This window comes from Typopeltis vanoorti, chromosome 5, assembly GCF_054136105.1.
Source record: "Typopeltis vanoorti isolate ZY-2024b chromosome 5, IOZ_Tvanoo_1.0, whole genome shotgun sequence".
NCBI classification, from domain to species: Eukaryota; Metazoa; Arthropoda; class Arachnida; order Uropygi; family Thelyphonidae; genus Typopeltis; species Typopeltis vanoorti.
The window spans coordinates 151,922,652-151,944,681 of NC_143553.1; the positions used below are offsets into that span (position 1 = coordinate 151,922,652).

Genomic DNA, 22,030 nt, shown 5'->3' on the forward strand with positions numbered 1-22,030 from the left:
TATTTTTGTTAGATACGAAACTTTTATTATTGGTGTTTGTTCGTGGTGAGGGTGAAATATTTTTAATAAAGCAATTTTTTAATATGTAAATATTTTTATTAATAAATTGGTTACTGATTGGGAAAAAAAAATATTTTTTTTTTATTTTTTATTTTGTATATGCAGCACCCCCACTTAAAATTTTCACCGGCCGCCACTGTCTGGCACTCTATAATACTCTTTTGAACCTCTTCCTAATTTCACGATATCTTGTTGATTTAACAAACCAAAACAGAGAGCGTCCCCCTATTTTCGCGTCTTTGGATAAAAATGTTTATTAAAAGGAACGTGATAAAAGGAGCGTGATATATATATATATATATATATATATATATATATATATATATATATTTTTTTTTTTTTTTTTTATTTTATTTTATTTTATTTTTTTTTATTTTTTTTTTTTTATTTATTTTTTATTCATTTATATTTATTTATTTTTTTTTATATATATATAAAACTTCAGTTTTCGTTTCAATTGCACTATTTGCTGAAGTACAAAGGAAAAAATATGAAGAATTATATTTGGAAATTTTATTTGTGGAGACTTTCTCTCTCTCTCTTCAACTAAGAGTGTGCGAAACTGGAGGTATACAAACAACGCTAGTGCACTCAAGGTCATAGGAATTCACAAGTCCTGTGTTGTGGATGCATTTTACTTGAGCTGATCTTCAATATTCTTGAACTTCATTTATCACAAGTACTTTATAATCGTAATTTAATATTTTACATGTTAAGTGACATAATAAATATAAATAAAAATCACTTATTCGAAGACTATTTCTTCCTTTGGAATCTATGCTTTCTTTATTTCATTAGTAGGTGTGTGTGTGGGGGGGGGGGGGGGGGGCTGATCCACAGCAGTTTTTAGGAGATTAGGCCACAGATTTGTAAGTTTATCATTAGTGGACGGAATAGCTGTCCACTAATTTTCAAAAGTTAGTTAGCAGTAAATGGTCTCACCTACGCCTTTTGATGAACAAAAAGCGTTGTTTTTTTTTTTTTTCTATCTTAAAAACAAACCGATTTTAAGGTATTGTATCGAAGATTGCCACAAACCTCGAATGAACAGCTTGGCTCAGATTAGAAGTCAATTCACACTGCTAACAACTTCCCGTTATAAATTAGGGACAAAGATTGGAAACTTATAGGGGGAGATTTTTAAAAGTGTAAACAAAATACAAATTATTGTGAAAGCAAAAATTTTCAGTTTTTTAATTATTATTATTAAAAGTTAGTTGCAAAAGTTTGATTTAAATTGTCTTTAATTTTGTGTCAATAATTCACATGTGGCTCACAACTTACATTTTCCTCATGAACATTTAAAGATCTCAACATTTATTTTCTGCAACGGTTGAATGCGTTCCACCTGCGAAGTATTACGTGGTTGATTGCCTTCGTGCCTATTATGCTTGTGATAAAATTACATAAAAATATAATGAATAATTAAACGAAACGCATTAGCGTCTTTTGGTAATTAAAATGTTGCACTACAAAGAACTGTGTGAATAAACAGGTCAAAAGGTAAGACAACTGCCTATTTTAACTTCGTAGTCAGAAAATATTCAACAAGCAATATGAACTAATTTGTAGCGGGAGGAAAACCTTATAGATACACTCAACTAAAACAATTGTGTGGTTTTTTGACCTGATTGCTAACCCATGGCATAAATAAGAAATATATACCTTGTAATTCCCAAATTATTACAAGCAATTAATAAAAATGCGAACTTTCATTAGACCATTTTTAGAGCTCAGTACGCAAATAGCGCTTATCGCCGTGCAGCACGCGTAACGGCTCTTGTCTTTCTTCTTCTTGACCACGTAATTTACTTAAAAGGAACAGTTTTATTTATTGACGTTATCTTTCGAGCGATAGCAGATTACAGTACTGATTACTACGCGCATGAACCTTACTGTTGCCATGGGAGTATGACGTCACTCTTGTTACACAATAGCAGCATATATCATTACACAAATAAACTAAAGCGTCACCTACATATCGAACATCTCCAATATAAAGATAAAAATAATAAATTTTTCAGAAGAATTAATTTTATTTTACTTTTTTTCAGAAACAAAACAAAACAACTCAAAAAACGAGATATTTTAATGAAAATCCATCGAAAATTTTCTGGCATTATTATACTTTTTTATTATAACTTTTAATTATAAATGTAATTATGGAATTGTTTATATTGTAAAAGTCATGTAAAATTTTATAATAATTATGCATATCTTGTATAAGACATGATACATGGTGGCGTGTGTTTGGGGGAAGACAGATAAAAAAGTTTGGGTTGTGTGATGGAGGTGGAAGTATTTTTGTTCGCTTCTGGTAAACCGAAACTGACTTTAGACACGCTATTAAGAGACATATTTACATAACTATCATGGTTTTAGCGTTTTTTTTTTTTTTTTTTTTTTTTTGTCCATGCTTCCAATCAATCCAACCTAACCCTTACCAAGAAAGCAAAATACAGGATAAGTAAATACAGTTGTTGTCGTAGTTAAAACTTTATCTAGACACGTAATCATATTTTCATATGAAGATCATCAATACCGCGTGTGAAATGTATGTTAATAATATCAAACCGTTGCATTATTATATACACAACTGTTGCCAATTACAACGAATAAAGAAATCAGCTCTTTTTGTTATGAAAAGGGTTTGACCTTCTGAGCCTCTTCCATCAAATAACTCACCTCAAAGTAGACCATGACCCTACCACTACAGCAGCTGCAAGATTCAAGGTCAGCCAGTTGCCTATAAATATTTCTAAAACACGTTGCGACATTTATAATGTTACAACCGGACTAGCAGACAGTTTCCTGACTTGCGGTTACTTCACACAAACCGTTATCGGACAGATCATCACAGTGAGCCGAGCCTCCCCCTTAGGGTTCAAAGGAAAATTTCTTGGGGAGAATATTAAATGAATTAAACTTCTGAGTAGCACAGTCGTTATAACCGATAATGGGAGAGGTATTTAAGTTTCGATACTAGCAGAAAATCTATTCAAGAAATTGCAACAGGATTCCAATCTAAACCCATAATTATCATCAATAAAGGCTAAATGGTTTGAATAATATCCGCGATGGTAAGAAATATGTATGATAGATATAATCTACTATCCTCTATCTGATACAGTAGGCATATATTTAAATTTTGTGCCTAAAATAAACTAAAAATGCTAGAAATGACTTTTTTTTATATTTTTATTAATATAAAAAGTAGTGAATCAATTCACAAAGAGGCCTGCATAGTCTCGTGGGAGAGGCAAGTTTATAGCATTAAATTGCACTTTGCATAAAATCGTAAATAAAAACCACAGTAATGCACATTCACGTATTTCTCAAATTTAATCACACCTTGCTAAAACACGGTGTTTTTATGCTGATGAAGATAGAAAAAAAGTTTAATTCGTTTTGTTTCATTTATCTGAGTAGCTGCTGTATTAAATGACAAATTTAGAAATTCTAAAAGAAATTTCACATTTTAAAGAGATGCATTAGTGTTGATTATATGAAATAGTCGAATTTCATATAATTTATGAAGACATTGGCTTTCAGAAAACTAGTTTCATCATAACAGAGAAGTGCTACCTCTGTTGGCAAGATTAGCAATTACTGCCACTTAGCTGTTCCCAGATTGGTAATAAATTCAAAATAACGTCTTCTTTCCTTCCCGCTTCTCATCCATCCCTTAGGACGGATTGAGTCCCCTAGTGAGGGGTTTAAGACGAATTAATGCATCCGGCTCATTACTCCTCTGCACCATCCCCTAAGGGCAACTATTTCTGGTTGTAATCCGTGTGTGTTCACCAGGTCGGTTTCCCTGTTCTGAAGGACGAAACAACCGAGTTACCGGGTGAAAAAAAAAAACCCTCTACTTCGTTCGGCTAATTCACCTTTAGTCAAAAGAGACAAGTAAAGGTTCCTCACATCTTGGACGGATATCGACCCAGGCCTTTCCGACCAAAGGGCTTCGTCTATACTGAGTAAGTTACGGATGCTGTAAATAACGTCTACGAAAACGAATTCATATTAAACTTGTACTAATTTTTTTCACTACTTTCATACATTAGCAGACCAGTTCAGAATGCCCGATGGGCGAAAGTGACTCATGAGCACCATTTGAGAAGCCATAATCTACAGTGTTCAGAGAAATTGTTGAATGTTCCAAATAAATAATTATGGTAATCTAAAGTGATATGCGGCGGAAGTGTCATAAGATGACAACAGAAGTTCCAAGAGACAGTTGCTAGAGGAGGATACCTCAAGGTGTTAGATCCCTTATTGTTTAACATATTCATAAATGATTTTGGTTCAAATATTAAGAATCCCCTGCCCGAATGATAGCGTGAGCTGGTCTATAAGAATTTGGGTATTTTGGTTGATAGGAAATTGAAGTTCAGCAATTATCCAAGATTTTAATGGATGGTTGTAACCATCATGATATAACTCCTCGAGACACAACAATGATTTGGTTAGTTATAGCCTGTAGACCCACTTTACTACTATGCCTTAAAAATGGAGAAGGTTCAAGTCTTCTGCAGTGTGCTTGGTATGACTTTGTGAGGCATCATCGCACTGCATTTAAAAAGAAAGGCCGGACGAAAAATGAAGTCCTAATCAGGAAACAAAGCATGATAAAGGTTTTTCAAGAGCGTTTACTTGACTATTTGATGAAACTCACTTACCATCTAGTGATCTAGCTAGCATATCCTCAATCTAGGAAAATTATGCTTTTATAAACTGCCGAGGTTGATAGACTGGATACAGGCCAAAACTACGAAAATATGCATTTGGTTTGGCTGGGAGAGGAGTACTCGTCACAAGTCCATTCAATGGTTTAAACTTGGTGATTCTAAGTGCGATTTACTGGATAACAAATCAAAATGCTTATTCACTTGGCGTAGGCTTAGAATGATGAAAGTTTGTACAAAGGTAGATTTCAGTATGCAAGCATTTGCACACTCGAAAAATTTCAAAAACAGAAAGTTTAGAAAAACCTCAAAAAATTCAAAAATCCAAATTTTTGAGTCAAGAAGCCTCAGAAACTGTTCGAATTTTTCGTATTCGCTGGCTGAGAATAACAAAATTAAGACTCAATGATACGTCATAATTTCCCTCCGCGACAGAGAACATATTATAATTATTATTATTATTATTACTACTACTACTACTACTACTACTACTACTACTTCACTTGGGTTATAAACTGATTTGAACTCATCGCAGACTTTGATATTTGTAATAATTCTGAATATTCTTTATTAAATCTTCTGAAGAAATAATTAATATGGCAAAAACATTTTCTGTTATCATAGATTCATGATTCAACGGCTAGCCATTACGGAGCTCAAAGCTATATAAAGAGAACCACTGCGCATATGTATAAAGATATGAGCAAAATATACAGATAATACTGTCCTTTCCTTAACTAGGAAAACTAATAAGTTTAACATTTTAAGAACGTTTATCGAAGTTAGTACATTGGAACATTATGTGAAATCGTGGGGCTGAAGGTCATCAGCGTAATCAAGTTGCCTAAAGGACATTTACTGTTGAAGTTTGATTATAGGAACTTTCAAAGCTAAGGTCCGTGAAACAAAATGAGGAATTTTTCTACGTAGCGGCTAAAGTTCATAGAAATGAAACGTCCTGCAGAGTTACGCTTATACAAGTGGGTAATGTAGCATAGAAGTTAAAATTTTAATGAAATACGAATAGAATTTCTAGCATTAATCTATCACGTATACTAGATCGTATTCTATAAGTGCTCATGCCTTATCTTCTTACACCTTTTAACGCTTCTCTACCTTACCTGTAGTTAATTGCCAAAGAAAATTTCCAGAATGAAAATGGAAGTTCCTTGAAACTTTCATTTTCCACTTAACTTTACGATTAGCTATGCGTTTTGCAAACGTGGTAATTTCTCTATTACTGAACATGAAATTATGGTGTATAAAACCATGTCGAAACAATAACTTTTGTTCTTTTCAGCTAGCGAATCGACCCATTTTACCAATACGGCTGAAAACACCTAAATCTTTTCAACTGAAGCGCAAATTATCCCATCGTCATCGGAACTGCGCTACAGAAGCGCCCCCTGAAAAACAATCAATCTAGTAATATTATTAATAACGGTCGACACATATAGGAAAATTGGAATTTATTAAATTATATTTTCCCCCTGCATGTATTGACTTATTAATAATATGCTATGACTACTACACTTGTTCTTTTTTTAAAACATTTAGCAGTATCATCATATTACTGAATAATTTTGTCATCATCTTGTTGAAATTGTCATTCATTGAATTCAAGAGTGCAAGAATATATTTATATCTACATTATATAAGTAATGAAGTATTCATCTACCAAAATTAAAACTACCACACTTAAAATTGAAACCCTCCACATCAAAAGAAATTTCTGCATATTCTAGCAAAGTTTACAATTCACTTTTGTACTATTCTACCGATGACATCGTTGTTTTAGATCAAATTGACGCCGCTAGTATATATATAATGATTATATGATGATATTGAATGAGCAATACTAATATCAAGATATTCTCCTGTAATTAAAATAAAATATCCAATGCTTTTTATTATTATTTCTACGAGGGAGAAGCAGCGCTAATTTAGTTATAATATTTTGAATCGATAAACAGCTATTCTCATTAATTTTTATGCTCATTTGTATGTGTTTATTTTCCACTGTTGTTGTATGCTAATTTGTATAATTAAAAACATTAATTCCTTCCTGGAGGATAAAAAAAAAGAACTGTGACAAGGAAAGTCTAACTGAAATCTCCAGGGAGTCTAAGGACTCATCGCAGGAGGGCATGTCTTCTACAACTCTCTGTCTCCACCACTTAATCCATCAACGAACTGCAACTACAACAACTCCATCTTCCGCTCACCGCCACCACTAGTATTTTCACAAACAATCACAAATATCGATGCCCACGGCGTGATTCGAACCCGCATCCTTTAGACTGGAAAGCGGATACGCTAACCACTCGGCCAACCAGGCCAGTATATGGTAATCTTATGATAATCTTTATTACAAAAATTCTTCGTGTGGAGTCTGTGTAGTTCGGTGGAAGTGACGCTTGCATCTTTTGTGCTAGACCATCGAAGACAGACTTAGTTCAAGTGTAGTCACCAACTGGAGGAACTTTTCTAAGCCTATTTTCGACCGGGTTTCGAGTTAGTCGATCTCTGGCACGGGCAAACGTGTTTTTCTCTTGAAAACTTGATTTTTTTGTCTCGTAAACTTAAGAAAATTGACCATAGAACCCACATTATTTCAGACAGGAACAAATCCTGTTAGAGTTAGGTACCAAGAAATGGTAGCATTTGCTTGCCAGTCTCTTCATCGGTTGCCGCTTATAATTGGTAATAGTCATGGGCCAGCTATCTCTGATTTGCTACCGGTGGAGACTGAACTGTCCACTGTCTCTAAAAGCTAGATAGGGTTAAATGTCTTGCCTACTCCTTATAAGGGAATAAAAGGCGTTAGCTGATTACTTATTTATTTATTCGTGTGAGGTGACAATTACATGAATTTAATGATGATCACTTTTTGTAATGTAAAGTCCATCGAAAGATTAAAAACCTATAACACATCAGCACCATGGTTGGATGAAGTACAGACAGTGCAAAGATTTTACTATGGAGACCAAATATGGAACACTTTTTCTAGTCAGCAGGTCCCACAATGGAAAATGAAATTCATCCTTTCACCTAAAGACATTTCCAAACATTCACACCTACCACTAGATTCGAACCCACTGTCTATTTAGTTGAGTGGACAGCATTGCTACTGCCCACTCGACTAACCTCACCAGTAGAGTTAAATTTAATGATGACTACTTAAATTTGTGGACTCTCTGTAGCTCAGTTGTTTTCGACAGAGCCATTTGATCGAAAATACCTGCGTTCGGTTCCTCTCTATGATACGAAGAATCTTTATCACGAAGAAGCTTTTCAGTAGAAGATGAGTTAGCCGGTCTTAAAATACTAGTCCTTATTGGCAAGCCCTTATGGGACTGGCAAGCTGACTGCATTAATTACATAAAATCCATAATTAGAGGATTCAACCATCTCGGATGCACGAGAAATGAATTACTTCAATTTAGCGTTTAATATTTTTCCTTTTGTGTTTTATTTATCGTAATGCCCTTTTCAGTTCTGCATGAGTTATCCAATAGGCAGTTGTTGATTGTAATTCGTCTATAAATATGCTCAGAGTAGTTTTTCCGTAGAGATTGTTATTTTTGCGTGAAGTACTTTGTTGATTGCAGTCTTGTTATCTGATATGATGTTCTAATTCTTCTGTAGTTGGTGAAGAATGTTTTGTTAAAACACACTGAAGCAGTGCCTTAAGATAGTTGTGTAGTGATATGAATATTTTATCTTAAATATTTTGTATTTTGTCACTGGACCAATATGAATGTTACATCTTGCCTTTGCTCTCACAGAAAATGTAGTTCCATTTCTGCACAGTACATTTATGGCATATAATATGGTTTTCTCGACAATTCCTTGTGGATTAGATTGACATTTTTATCTTGTAGTGGCTAACTCCTTTAAACTGTGTAGTTGGCTTTCTGTTATACGGTTTGTTTTTATAAGTTTATATACCTGTTCCGATTTAAGTCATCATCGAGGAAGTACAAGGTATCGTGCTCAATTAATTGATATTTGTGGTTTTAATGGAGTTAGTGTCTTGTGTTCGGGAGGATTGATATAGGATTCGATAGGTTGGGTCTATGGATTTTTGAATATCGGGAACTTTGTTTTTTATAGGTTTAATGTGTATGACGTTTTTAGAAATTCAGTGGATAATCAGATTAATATTGTGGTATGTTTGGAAAGGTTGGATGGAGTCTCGCATGTGAAGCTGTACGTTATGGTTGTAAAGTCTTTAGGTGTGTGTAATCTAGCATATTTCGTTGGTCATATGGCACGCTTATTTATGCTCCGCATGAAATAGTAGCCGATATCCATTGAAACGTGTTTGGATCACTATTAAAAATACCAGCGCAAATCGCCTGTGCCTTTTGTTAGCCTTGTAGACAAAATTTTCACTATCGGAAATGAAAGTGTAACGTCGGCTAAGATTCCGTTGTCTGCCAGCCTGCTGCATTCTGATAAATTCAAGAATATCTCTAGGTTATTGGAAATCAAAAGAAAAATTGTTAGTAATCTTTCACAGTTGTTAAGTAATGTTTCATAAGATAACTTTTTGTAATTTTACTGATCGAACTTTCTGTAATTAAAGCTACGAAAAATGCAAAAACAGTTAGTACAATGACAATTAACAGTAATAGCATCTGAAGGAGGTGACGTTAGCAAATATTTCTGAACAGTGGCATAGCTAAAGCTTTTGTCGCCCCAGGCGGTCTCTGAGTTTGCCGCCCCTCTCAATACACACCAAAAATACTACAGAAAGTCAAAACGACGTATAGGGAAATAAATTGAAACACTATGTTTATTTTTGAAATAAAACTTTAATTCCAACATTCTAAAATGTTATTTTTCTTGCTTTTCTGTTAGCAAAATCGTCGATGACATTGGCGAAGTCTATTTCACAGTAATGTAGGTAATTCTTAATCAATTTTAATTTAGCAAAACTCCGCTCAAAACTATCAACACTTACAGCAATTGTGAGGAAAATTCGCAGTAGTATTACAATCTTTGGAAATGAGTTCTCAAGAGTGTATTTTAGAATTAACTGCAAAAGTTCCAAACGGTTCAAAGTTCCGCCCGGGGTGCACTGCCCCCTTCGCCCTTCCCTGGATACATCACTGTTTCTGAACCAACCAAGAGAACAAATTTGAACGGATTACTGAGGTAACCAGTAATGGATGAATCATATTCATAAAGGTGTGTTCTTGCTTATCTCGAGAGATTCTCCCCGCCCCCCACACAGAGTGGACATGTTCGTGTTAAGGGAGAATGATACTATTCGTCCTTGACATAGTACCACAGGGAAAACTTGCAAATATGCATTTCTATTCTTCTTCTTTCTCTTCTCTGTTTGCAGGTTTTCTTTTCATCTTGATTTTTGGTATTAAAAGCGATCATTCTAATTTTATCTATTTTAAGATGAAAAAGCCATTAAAAGGTTGCATTTGTAAAAATAATTTAGATAGTTTGCGTCCTTACCATCATTGACATACGAATTTCAGCAAAGTTTAAAAAAAAAAAAAAAAGTCAAATTTTATCATCTATATCCTATTTTATTCTGGAGAGAAGCGCTTATGATTTTGACATTTACAATAGCAAGCATTATCATAGATTCCTGGCTGTCATTGAAGATATCACGACAGTCATATCTATTAAGTAATTTGATACTAAGCTAACGTACACTGAAGTAAATAACCAATTGACCTGAAGGTCACTGAGCTACTACAATATTTATACTTCACGCATGTATTTAAATTAAAAAGTTAAATATATTCATAGAAATTCGTAGGCAATATCATTAATTTAATTGTTTCCATTGTCTTTCTCCTTTATGTAATTTATTATCAGGCGAATAACCCCATGGCTTTTGTTTTTAGAAAGTTCGTTGGTCTTTATGCTTTGCGCTAAGATGTACCTTATAGCTTATCTTACTAGAGGTGACAATATCGGACAGTGCCGTGGCCTTTTGCCCTTCAAAACTGGTTAACAGCCTTGATTGCTTCATTAGTGATCTTATTTATGACAAAGAAAAGATGTTATCGATATCCTGCTTAGAAACAATGGAAAAGTTCTTTATAATATCAGATAGTTTTGTTGTGACTTGCATGTTATATTAAATTTGTAATAAGGCAATGACTTTAAATATTTTACTTCAGAAGAACGTAAATTTAATTCATAATTTGTGATTTATTTTACATAAATGCTTAGTTGGGCATATTTAAATATTTTGAAATTAGTTTTTTAAAGTGAAATTATTTAAAAATTTCTGTCACAAACCTAACTTAAATTTATATTTTTGATGATGATTTAACCCTTCAGTCGGGCCTCCGTAGCTTAGTCAGTATAGACGAAACCTTTTGGTCGGAAAGACCTGGGTTCGATTCCCATCAGTGACATGAGGAACCTTTATCTGGTACATTTCGACAAGCCGGTCTGATACGGAGGTAGGGGATTTTTTCACCCGGACACTCGGGTTTTTCGTTCCCCAGAACAGGCAAACCGGTCCTGTGAACATTCATGGATTACAGTCATGAATACGTCCCAGCCATATGCCGGTCCCTAGTCCGGATAAAATAGGGAAGTTGGGGAAAGCATTAGTGAACTACCCTGTAAAAATCTCACCAGGAATACTTTGTGGGCAAAGCTTGCAAAGTCACCTACGGCCTGAAACGATTGAAAAGGGAAAATCAGTCAGTCAGGCGTGTCTGACTCTTGGTAACTTCGTAGATAAGTGCTCTTGCCACAAAGTGTTTCTGGTGAGATTTTGACAGGGTAGTTCACCATTGCTTTTCCCCCTCCCTTATTTTATCTGGGTTTGGGATTAGCATAGAGCTAAATAATCAGGCTTATGGCTAGGTCGTAAGTATTCATGGCTGTAAATTCGTGTGTGTTCAAGGGGCCGGTTTGTCTGTTCTGAGGAACGAACAACCTGAGTTTTATGGTGAAAAAAAACTCTTCTACCCCATATGAGACCGGCTGACTCACCTTTAATCGAAAGAGACCAGATAATGGTTCCTCATGTCATGGACGGGACTCGAACTCAGGTCTTTCCAACTTCGTCTGTACCGACTGAGCTAAGGAGGCTCTTTATATTTTTACAGACTAATTATTTCAGCAGAGAATCGTGTAAATTAGAATTGTTTCCCTTGATGACGAGTACAAAGTTTAATTCATAAGGAACAACTTTTAAATGCTGTAACTGATATTTATTGAAGTTCCAAAAATGATCCGTAATTTTAAGGTGGCTAAACTATCAGTTGTAATTTTTTAAAAGCATAATCATTAGAGGTCTGGTTTGAAAAAAAGTTCCATGTTTTCTCTATAGAGCAGTTTCCGATTGTCTATCTCTTAGCCCATCTACACTACTAATGTACAATAGATTTGCAAACATTTGTGTGTGTGTGTGTGTGTGTGTGTGTGTGTGTGTGTGTGTGTGTGTGTGTGTGTGTGTGTGTGTGTGTGTGTGTGTGTGTGTGTGGCGTACACGCGTAAGAACGTAATCAGATAATAACACACACACACACACACTTGATCATCTGATTTTTTTCACTATAAGTTGCTGGACTCTATGTAGAAATTCTGATAGAAGCATCCGTTGAATAAATAGAAATTCTTTTATTTCGTTAATACTTTTCTAAAACACTAAGAGAGCCCAAGTAGCTCAGTCAGTATAGAAAAAGCTCTTTGGTCGGAAAGACCTGGGTTCGATTCCCCTGAGTGACGTGAGGAACCTTGATCTGATCTCCTTCGACTAAAGATGAGTTAACCGGTCTCATACTGAGGTAGGGGTTTTTTCATCCGGAAACTCGGGTTTTTGAGGAATGAAAAATCTAAGTTTCCGGGAGAGAAATCCTCGCCAACAATTCCATATGAATCTGGCAACATCGTCTTCAATTCAAAAGCCCTTATAAAGATTGCTGCAATCCTAGACTGGATCCGAATCCAGCTGTTTTTAACCAAAGGGAATCGTCGATACCGCCTGAGCTACGAAGAATTTCAATATTACCTATAAATTTAAGAACTCAATTTATGTAGCTCCTTATTTAGAATTATAAATAACTGATTATCAAGTTCCATTTATTTATTTTTATTTTTGAAGCCAATATTAAGTGAAAGATAAGAATATATACTCAATAAAAGGGAACAAATTTAAATTCTGAATCTCGATATCGAAAGTGGTTTGTAGGCCTTGTCATTAGCTATTCTCAGAAGTGTATAGCAGGAAATAAAACCAATTGACTTCTTTACTATCTACTTAATTTCAAAACAATGTTATTTCTTAAGTAAAAAGTATTAAATTGAATAAAATATTAAGTAGAAAGAAATAATATTAGTCTGAAAAAAATTGCGAACATTCTGAAAATAATGTTCAAATTTCAATCAAAACTAAAATGAGATCGAGAGAAAAGAAGTTCACCACACCAGGTTTTAAAAGTACATTCCTTTTAAATGCATAACAATATTTAGAAGAAAGTATTTACTTTTTTAAAAAAAATATTTTCGAGTAGGTTTGAAATTAAAAGTTCTCCATAAAACTTTCCACACCGATATTTAGAACAGAGGATCCCAATTTGTGTTCCGCGGAACCCTAGGGTTCTGCTGATAAAATTTGGGGTTCTACAATAAAATTAGTTTTTGAGTTCTAATGAATAGTTTAAAATATGTATGAAATTTTTATTTAAATAAAGTTTAAAAAATGTCAATAAAATCCGTTGAGTCAAGTGGTGGATGAGTGAATCGAATACTTACATTCGATTCTCCCACCGCTAGTTGAGTCATATCCTCTGACAAATTATCTGTAGTGAGGTGGGGGCACGGCGTACGAGAGGGGGTATCAATCATATATATATATATATATATATATATATATATATATATATATATATATATATATATATATATATATATATATATATATATATATATATATATATATATATATATATATATATATATATTTATTTATTTATTTTTATTTATTTTTATTTTTTTCATATAAAAATAAAGTGGACATCGTCTAAATTTATAATATTAAGATTGTGTATACCCCAAATTAAAATATCGTGGTTCGTTGGTTGAGAGGAGTTTTTTAAAAAAAAGTATAGCAAGCAGTTCACATGTTTCTAGTGAAAGGAGACTGGTGAAGAGAATACTGGCGAAAATATAGATCAAGACACTAGCATTACTTGTGTAGCGGATGAATCGAGGAAAAGAGAAGCGTTGTTTGTCAATACTGAAACATCGCTAAGTCATAAAGAAAACGCAAATATCACCGGAGTTATTTATTACTCGGATTCACGACCACAGGAAATCCCGACGCTCTTGATGTGGTATGCAATGAGATCTGATCAAATAGTTCGTTAGCACCAGCTAAATTACGCAGACATTTTGAAACGAACCATTCTGAATATAAAAATAAAGATGTCAATTTTTTTGAAAGAAAACTGGAGCCACTTGATAAAATTAAACATTTTATGTCGAAAATGTCGGATAACGAAAGAGATCACAATGGCTTCCGACAAAGTAAGCTACCGTATAGCACATAAAATTTCTGAAACTCTCATAAAACTATGCATCAAAGATGTTCAGCGTATGTTGGATGAGAAATCCTGTCAACAAAGCGATAAAATTTCTTTCTCAAATAATACACTTTCTCGCAGATTTTATGATATGGCTGAGGATCAGGGGCGGCTCGTGCATAAGCACTACGGAACTACAGCACCCCCAATTTTTCTCTCTATATAAATATATTTATTGATTTATTTATATTTGCTTATAATATTTAATTTTATCATCAACAATCCTATACAATTCTCTTATTTTGTATAAAAATAATAAAAATCCATCTTGTAGCATTTAGGAGGGCAAAGGATGCTAGCAGCACTGTATTTACCACAGTGTCATATTGCTATGCGCGCAATCATATGCACGTCATAGTGAGATGCGAGCTATTAGCGTAATGCGGCACTGTCCGTCGTGCAGTTCCACTGTTGTTTATTTGCAGTTTGCACCAGTAGTAGAGTGTTCGTAGTGCTTATCGTGTTTACTCCTTAAACACGATATATCCCATGATCAACAAAGAAAAACTTGAAATTGAACTTCGAGTATTCTACAGTAGACCCGACATGCATGGTTATTGTAAATTAATTGACTTGTTAAAATTTATAACAAAATAATTTAGATTGTGTTCTTAGTGAAATTACTGTATTGATAAATTTTTTTTAACAATTCCTATGACTCCATCAGAGCCTGAACGCTGTTTTTCAGCATTAAGGAGAATAAAAACATTTGTGAGGAGCACTATGAATCAGGATAGGTTAAATGCACTTGCGATGATTTCAACGGAGAAAAAAATTCTTCAAAAGTCACACAAACATCAAGGAAAAAGTTATTGACCTATTCCCTCGAAACAAAACAAGAAGAATGGATTTTATTTTTAAGTAATTTTTAATTATACTAAACTGTATAATTTTATCGATAATAGACAATATTTTTTCATTTAATTTTGATTTTGATATTTTATCCAAACACGTATACACTGTACTTACAGTGTGTATGTATATTTCGAAAGTTGCAGCGCTCCCACGATTTCAAGCCACGAGCCGCCACTGCTGAGAATATTGAGCAGGAACTTATTTTAAAAATTCAGTCATGTGATGAGTACTCTTTTCAATTAGATGAGACAACGGACATTGCAAACCTATCAATTTTATTAGTTTACGTTCATTATTACTACAGTAATTCTATTGAGGAAGACATGTTACTCTGTGAAAATTTACAAACCAATGCAACGGAAGAAATTATATTTAAATATATCGACGATTTTATGAAGACTCGTGGAATAAGTTGGGAGAAATGTGTCGATGTATGTAGCGATGGTGCGAAGTCAATGATAGGACCTGTGAAAGGGGAAGTGACACGAATTAAAAACGTTGTTAAAACGTGTAGGAGTAGTCTCTATGTTCTTTATAGACATGCACTGGTTGTTCGAAATATCCCTTCACCTTTAAAATGCAGTTTAGATGAAGCATTGAAAATTATTAATTTTGGGAAAACACGACCATTAATAATAAGATTATTCAAAATCACACGTGAAGATATGGGCAGCCAAACATGCGTCTTTGCCGGTACATACTGAGATTAGATGGTTGTCAACTAGCATTGTCAGATTGTTTGAATTACAAGAAGAGCTTGCCATAGTCTTACTCAATAACAGATTTTTATTAGCAGATCGCTTTAGAAACATTTTGTAGTTGATCAAATTGCAAAAGATAAATTGCAATCATTATTAAGAGAGTTACAACACTGTACCATGGCTCTTGAAAAAATAATATGGATCCATTTCCAACTTTAAATGAATTTTTACAGATAAATCGAAGACGAAATTCGAGAAGATATTATTTGTCATCTAAAATCAATAAATGAGAAAAGTATTCATTAAATGAATACTTTTCTTTACTAAATAGCTAACTCGGTTTTCAATCCGTTCAATATTAAAGTAAAACCAGAGGAACTATCTACTTCAGAATATGAAAATCTCATCAACCTGACATCAAACAGCCAAATAAAAGTTGAAGTTTCATTAATCGAGTTTTGGTGTGACTTAAAAGAAGAATATCAAATTTATTCAAAAAGGCAATTCATTGTTTGTTGCGTTTAGTAGCACACATTTATGTCAAAACCGATTTTCGCTCTACACTGGAACGAAAACAAAATACAGTGGTACCCCCTCCTTTATCCGCCGGGGGGGGGATACGTTCCAAGATATCCCGCGGATGCCTGAAACCTCAGATAGTACCGAACTCTATATACACTATGTTTTCGCCTATACATACCTATGAGTTTAATTTATAAATTAGGCACAGAAAGAGATTAACAACAATAATTAATAATAAAAAAGAACAGTTATAACAACATACTGTAATAAAAGTTACCTGAATGCGAATGGAATCTTAGCAACCTCAGCACACGTTTTATTTTTCTTTTTAGGCTTCTCTTTAGCATAATCGAATTGCCAGCATCACTACTCTTGCGCTTTGGGACCATTATTAAGTACAATAAAGGTTACTTGAACACAAGCACTGCGATACCGCGACAGTCAATCTAATAACCGAGAACTACTCAATTCCAGATATTTCTTTCAATTCCTGATTTCCGAAAAGCTGCAAGATACGTGTAGCTTTTTCCACCTTTGCAACGAGTTGCCCTGGTGTTGGACTACCTCTGGGATCAGTCCAATTGTCTATTACTAAAAGAAAGATCCATATGGCTTTGTTTCGGCGATGCAAAATAACACAGGCAAAGTGGATATTAAATCTAACATTATTTCAAAGACGAATGTTTGTAGAAACTATAAAAGTTTAGTAAGTTGATCTGAGAGCTTACGAGAATACAATCATTACTATCAATACAATCAATACAACCTTAGTTACTTGTAGTGCAACTCGGGGATACCGATGATTGTATTCTCGTAAGCTCTCAGGTCAACTTACGAAACTTTCATAGTTTCTACAAACATTTGGCTTTGAAATAATGTTGGATCTAATATTCACTTTGCCAATGTAATTATAAATTGTTTATTTCTGGAATTTTCCATTTAATATCTTTGGACCAGGATTGACCGCGGATAGAGAACTCGCGTAAACATGCATTTATATAATAATAAATAAATAAATAATATACGTTAATTATAAAGATAAGGGGAAGCCACTGCTGATATTAGAACACATTAAACCAAATTTTGTAAGAATATTGAAAAGAAGTTTAATCCATCACCACTTTGAATTAATCAGTCTTTTTTTTTAAATTTAAATAAATTATTTTTGATTTATTGCTTATCGAAAATTTTGAATAGTGAAAAAAGGTCACGATTAAAATAAGTTGCAACCGCGGATTTAGAAGAAAGTATTTACATTTATATAAAAATATATTTATTTAACTAGGTTTGAAACCGAAAATTGAGAAATCGAAAATATATATTTTGTGAGTTCAACAAACTTCATCATTGGCCTGTAGAGTAAGATAGGCTGAGAGTCAGCAGATAGTAGGAGAGGAAATAAAGATAGAGTGCATAGTGGTAGAGTAGGTAAAAGAGGCCTCAGTTGACTTTTTTAGCTGTTTTCCCCCCAGGGGCGTTTCTAAAACGGTCGTTGATTTTTCACTTTGAAAATAAAAGGAAAAATCCTAAAAAGGAAACATGTAACAAAAAAACAATAACATGAAGTACAGAGAAAGCAAAGCAATGGAAAAGGTAAACTTAGAGGTGGGGGAAGGATCTGGCCCGAGTGATGCAGCTCACAAGGAGCTGCACCGCCTCGCTGTAAGCCTTCGCTGCTCGGGTTCTCAGCTCCACCCCCTTCTCTGTGAACTCAAAGGAAAAGCAATAGTCGATTCTCTTTACTTCTGTTTGTTGTGGGCTATTAAGATCTGATCGGCCACCTTGCTTCCTCGGTTCAGGTCTAGCATACGGAGAGCTGTGATGAAGGACATTTCCACCTCTTCTTCTATATCCAGAGTTCCCCGTATCTCCTCTGGATTGATTTCTCTTATATCCTCTATGAAGAGGTCGCCCCATTTGGCGCTAACGACCTTGGGACCGTGTTTACCTGTGAGGAGGAGTACTGGTTCCCCCATTCTCTCCATTGCTTGTTTAAATTTGGCTAGGATCTCAGGAATGTCTTTTATTAGGAACGTTAGACTTTGCCCTGATTTTGCTTGGGGGAATTCTTGGTGGGAGGGTTCCGAAGCTTTAGCTGTTTTTGTTTTAGTTAACTCCTCTTCCTGTGGGCTTAATGGCCGTTTCGAAGTGTTGGAGTTTGCCTCCATCTCCTCTGCTTCATTTTCTTCTATATTCTCTAGATTGGCTGTATCTGGGTTCGTATTGGTAGCTTCGCTTTCTTCTGTTGGAGTTACCATTATGGTTTCAGTATTGGCATTTTCCTTCAGGGTCGGAAAATCTTCCTGGTTTGAATTTTTTTTCTTTTTCTGATGATGATTGCGTGGCTGGCGTGATTGTACCTCCCATCTTTTCTGCATAGGTTCTCGACGGGCAGGTGTTAACTTTGTGGTCCTTGGATCTGCATTTTAGGCAAGCCATTTGACATTTGTCCAATGCATGGCTTGTTGCGAGGCAGTTTTTGCATCTAAGTTTTGGGCAGTTTGCCCCGAGATGGTCGAAGGATCCACATCGGAAGCATTGCTTCTTCACACCAGGGTAATTGACCATTACCCTGGCCGATCCTATGACAACAAAACTTGGCACTTCTGCCTTCATTTCGGTTACTACGGTGACTTCACCAGACTTCCAATTTGGGAAATCTGGATCATTTGCCACTTTGACATCTCTTACTACTCCCCATTTCGAGAATGTTGTTTTAATTATGTCGGTCCCTTCCTCTAGGTATTCTAGGGGGAATCTATTCATTTTTAAGGTCTTCTGAATACTGCCTACTATAAATAAATGGAAACACTCTCTTTCCTTGGCAATCTAACCCTTGCAGTAGTTTCTCCCTTGTGGCAGTATCTTTCACTACCACTTGATATCGACCTTCTCCATACGGGGTAAAGCCGAAAATCTTCTCAGCTCCAACAGCATCCATCAGAGCTTTTGCTGACGTCCTTTTTGGGATGCTGGCCTCCACTACTATACCCAGAGTCCGGGTACGTGGCAAAGCAGATGACATGATCGACGGGGGGGGGGGGGGACTATACTATTCCCACTACCGAGTGTTTTATTCTTACCCCAGTCCGGGGTTTATTCTGTATATCTGCTGCTGTAGTTTATTAAGTGCCTCTATGAGACCCTTTGTCTGTAATAACTGAGCTAACAGATGCTACAGTTTGCTCTTAGCTAAACAATTTACTAATCACCCAGAAACTATACACCTGATCTTAGCCAAAAGGCCGAGAAGCGAGAAGTAATTGACATCAACGTAAGAAGCGTCAACGAAAGAAGTGGAATAATAATAATAATAATAATTTGTGAGTTCAACAAATCTTCATCATCGGCCTGTAGAGTAAGATAGGCTGAGAGTCAGCAGATAGTAGGAGAGGAAATAAAGATAGAGTGCATAGTGGTAGAGTAGGTTAAAAGAGGCCTCAGTTGACCTGTTTTAGCTGTTTGCCCCCCAGGGGCATTTCTAAAACGGTCGTTGATTTTTCACTTTACAAAAAAGGAAAAATCCTAAAAAGGAAACATGTAACAAAACAAAAACAAAAAAGTACACAGAAAAGCAAAAATTGAAAGGTAAACTTAGAGGTGGAGGAAGGATCTGGCCCGAGTGATGCAGCTCACAAGGAACTGCACCGCCTCGCTGTAAGCCTTCGCCGCTCGGGTTCTCAGGTCCTCCCCCACCTGTGATAGCTGAAACCGGTGAAGCTGTGTACAGAAACCCCACAAGGTGGTTACTGTGTCTTTCTTTTGTTGTGGGCAGTTATTATTCTTTTGGCCACCTCACTTCCCTTGGCCATGTCTAGTTTGCAGAGAGCTATGAAGAACGCCGAAGCTGCCTCCTCGTCTAAATCCTGGGCTACCTCTACCTGCTCAGGGGTGACTTTGCTGATGTCATCAACGAAGATGTCACCCCATTTTGCGCTGACGATGTCAGATCCATGTTCTCCTGTGAGGAGGAGTTCAGGTTCTCCTATTTTTTTTTATCGCTTCTTTGAATTTTTCCGCCATCCCTGGGATACCTCTGATGAGATGGCTGAGAGTCTCCCCTGCTTTCGCGTGAGGGACTTCTGGGTGGGCGGTCTCAGATACTTTTGCTGTTTTGGGCATTACCAACTCTTCTTCTTGTGGACTTAATGGCCGTTTGGAGGTGTTGGTGTTCACCTCCATCTTTCCTTCTTCCCTATCTATATCATCTGTATTAGTATCTATATTGGTATTGATGGTTTCAATAGCGACTGTTTCTTCTTGTTGGATATTACTGCTTGTGGAAGTTTTTTTCCCCTTTCGGTTTTTCTTAGACGTGGAGGTATGGATTTCTGTTATATCAGGAGCAGCCTCGAAAGGAAGAGAAGCTTCCTGTGGTGTATCATTTCCATTGCTTGGTGGAGTTGCTGGCGTGATTGCACCACCCATCCTCTCAGCAAGGGTTCTGGATGGGCATGTGTCCACTTTGTGGTCAATGACCCCACATTTCAGGCAAGCTGACTCACAGTTTTCTTGATTATGGCCTGCTTTGAGGCAGTTTTTACATTTCACTCTAGGACAGTCCGCCCCAAGGTGAGTGAAAGCACCACATCTAAAACATTGTTTTTTTACACCAGGGTAATTTATCATTACTCTGGCGGATCCAATAATAATGAAGTTGGGAACGGGCGTTTTCATCTCGAGGGAGATGTGGACTTCACCCGACTTCCATTTGGGGTTTTCTGCGTCATTTAGGACTTCCACCTTGTGTATAATATAACGCCCCATTTCCCGAATATTTCGTGGATGATCTTTACATCCGTTTCAATATATTCTAAAGGGAATCTGGGGATTCTAAGTAGTTTGGTAATGCTCCCTACCAAAAATGGAACTATTGTTTTTCCATTACATTCGAATCCTGCAAGTAGTTTGTCTCTTGTTTGCTCACTCCTTACTACTACTTGGAAGCGGCCACCACCAAAGGGAGTAAACCCAAAAATCTGCTCAGCGCCGACGCTTTCGATGAGGGCTTTGGCTCGTAGATCAGCTTCCACTTCGATTCCAAGGGTCCGAGTACGCGGCAAAGCCATGCTGGTGAGGGGGGGGGGGGCTAAGCTATTCCCACCACCGAGTGTGTTGTTCTTGCCCCAGTCTGGGGTTTATTCTGTATCTGCTGCTGTAGTTTATTATCAAGTGCCTCTATGAGACGCTTTGCCGATAATAACTGAGCTAACATATACTATACTATACTACAATTTACTATACTATACTACAATTTGCGCTTAGCTAAACAATTTGCTAATCATCACTTATGGGGAAAGTTCACAAAAATGAACTACACACCTGATCTTAGCCAAGAGGCCGAGAAGTGGAATACAAAGATAATATATAATATAACTGCAATTTAACTGCAATTCTTCTGAACTGCAATTAACAATATCAACCCAATTTCACTTAAGTAAAAAAATATATAATATAAATTATGGTAGTGAAAAATTATAACACCAAACTATTTAATTTTTGAAGTAAAATCTATTCCATTTGTTTTTGTTTTTTTACATTTTTATAAACATATAGTACATTTATAAAATATTTAAAAAATAATATTAAACAGCTCGAGAATGTTTTATCATGTACAAGATATCAG

The 22,030-nt window shown here is 35.6% G+C and overlaps 1 protein-coding gene across 2 annotated transcripts in view; it reads left to right on the forward strand.

The window, feature by feature from the left end:
• LOC150106946 (MFS-type transporter SLC18B1-like) overlaps window positions 1-22,030 on the forward strand; it is a 63,406-nt gene that overhangs the window by 3,818 nt on the left and 37,558 nt on the right. The window contains exon 1 of one of the 2 annotated variants that reach the window (XM_090392838.1): window positions 5,665-5,728. The exons of the other annotated variant lie outside the window; for it this stretch is intronic. Within the exon in view, the coding sequence (XP_090248964.1) occupies window positions 5,697-5,728 (32 nt within the window). The 5' untranslated portion in view covers window positions 5,665-5,696. Of the gene's footprint in view, window positions 1-5,664; window positions 5,729-22,030 lie in introns of those variants that run through there. 2 annotated transcript variants of the gene reach the window in all.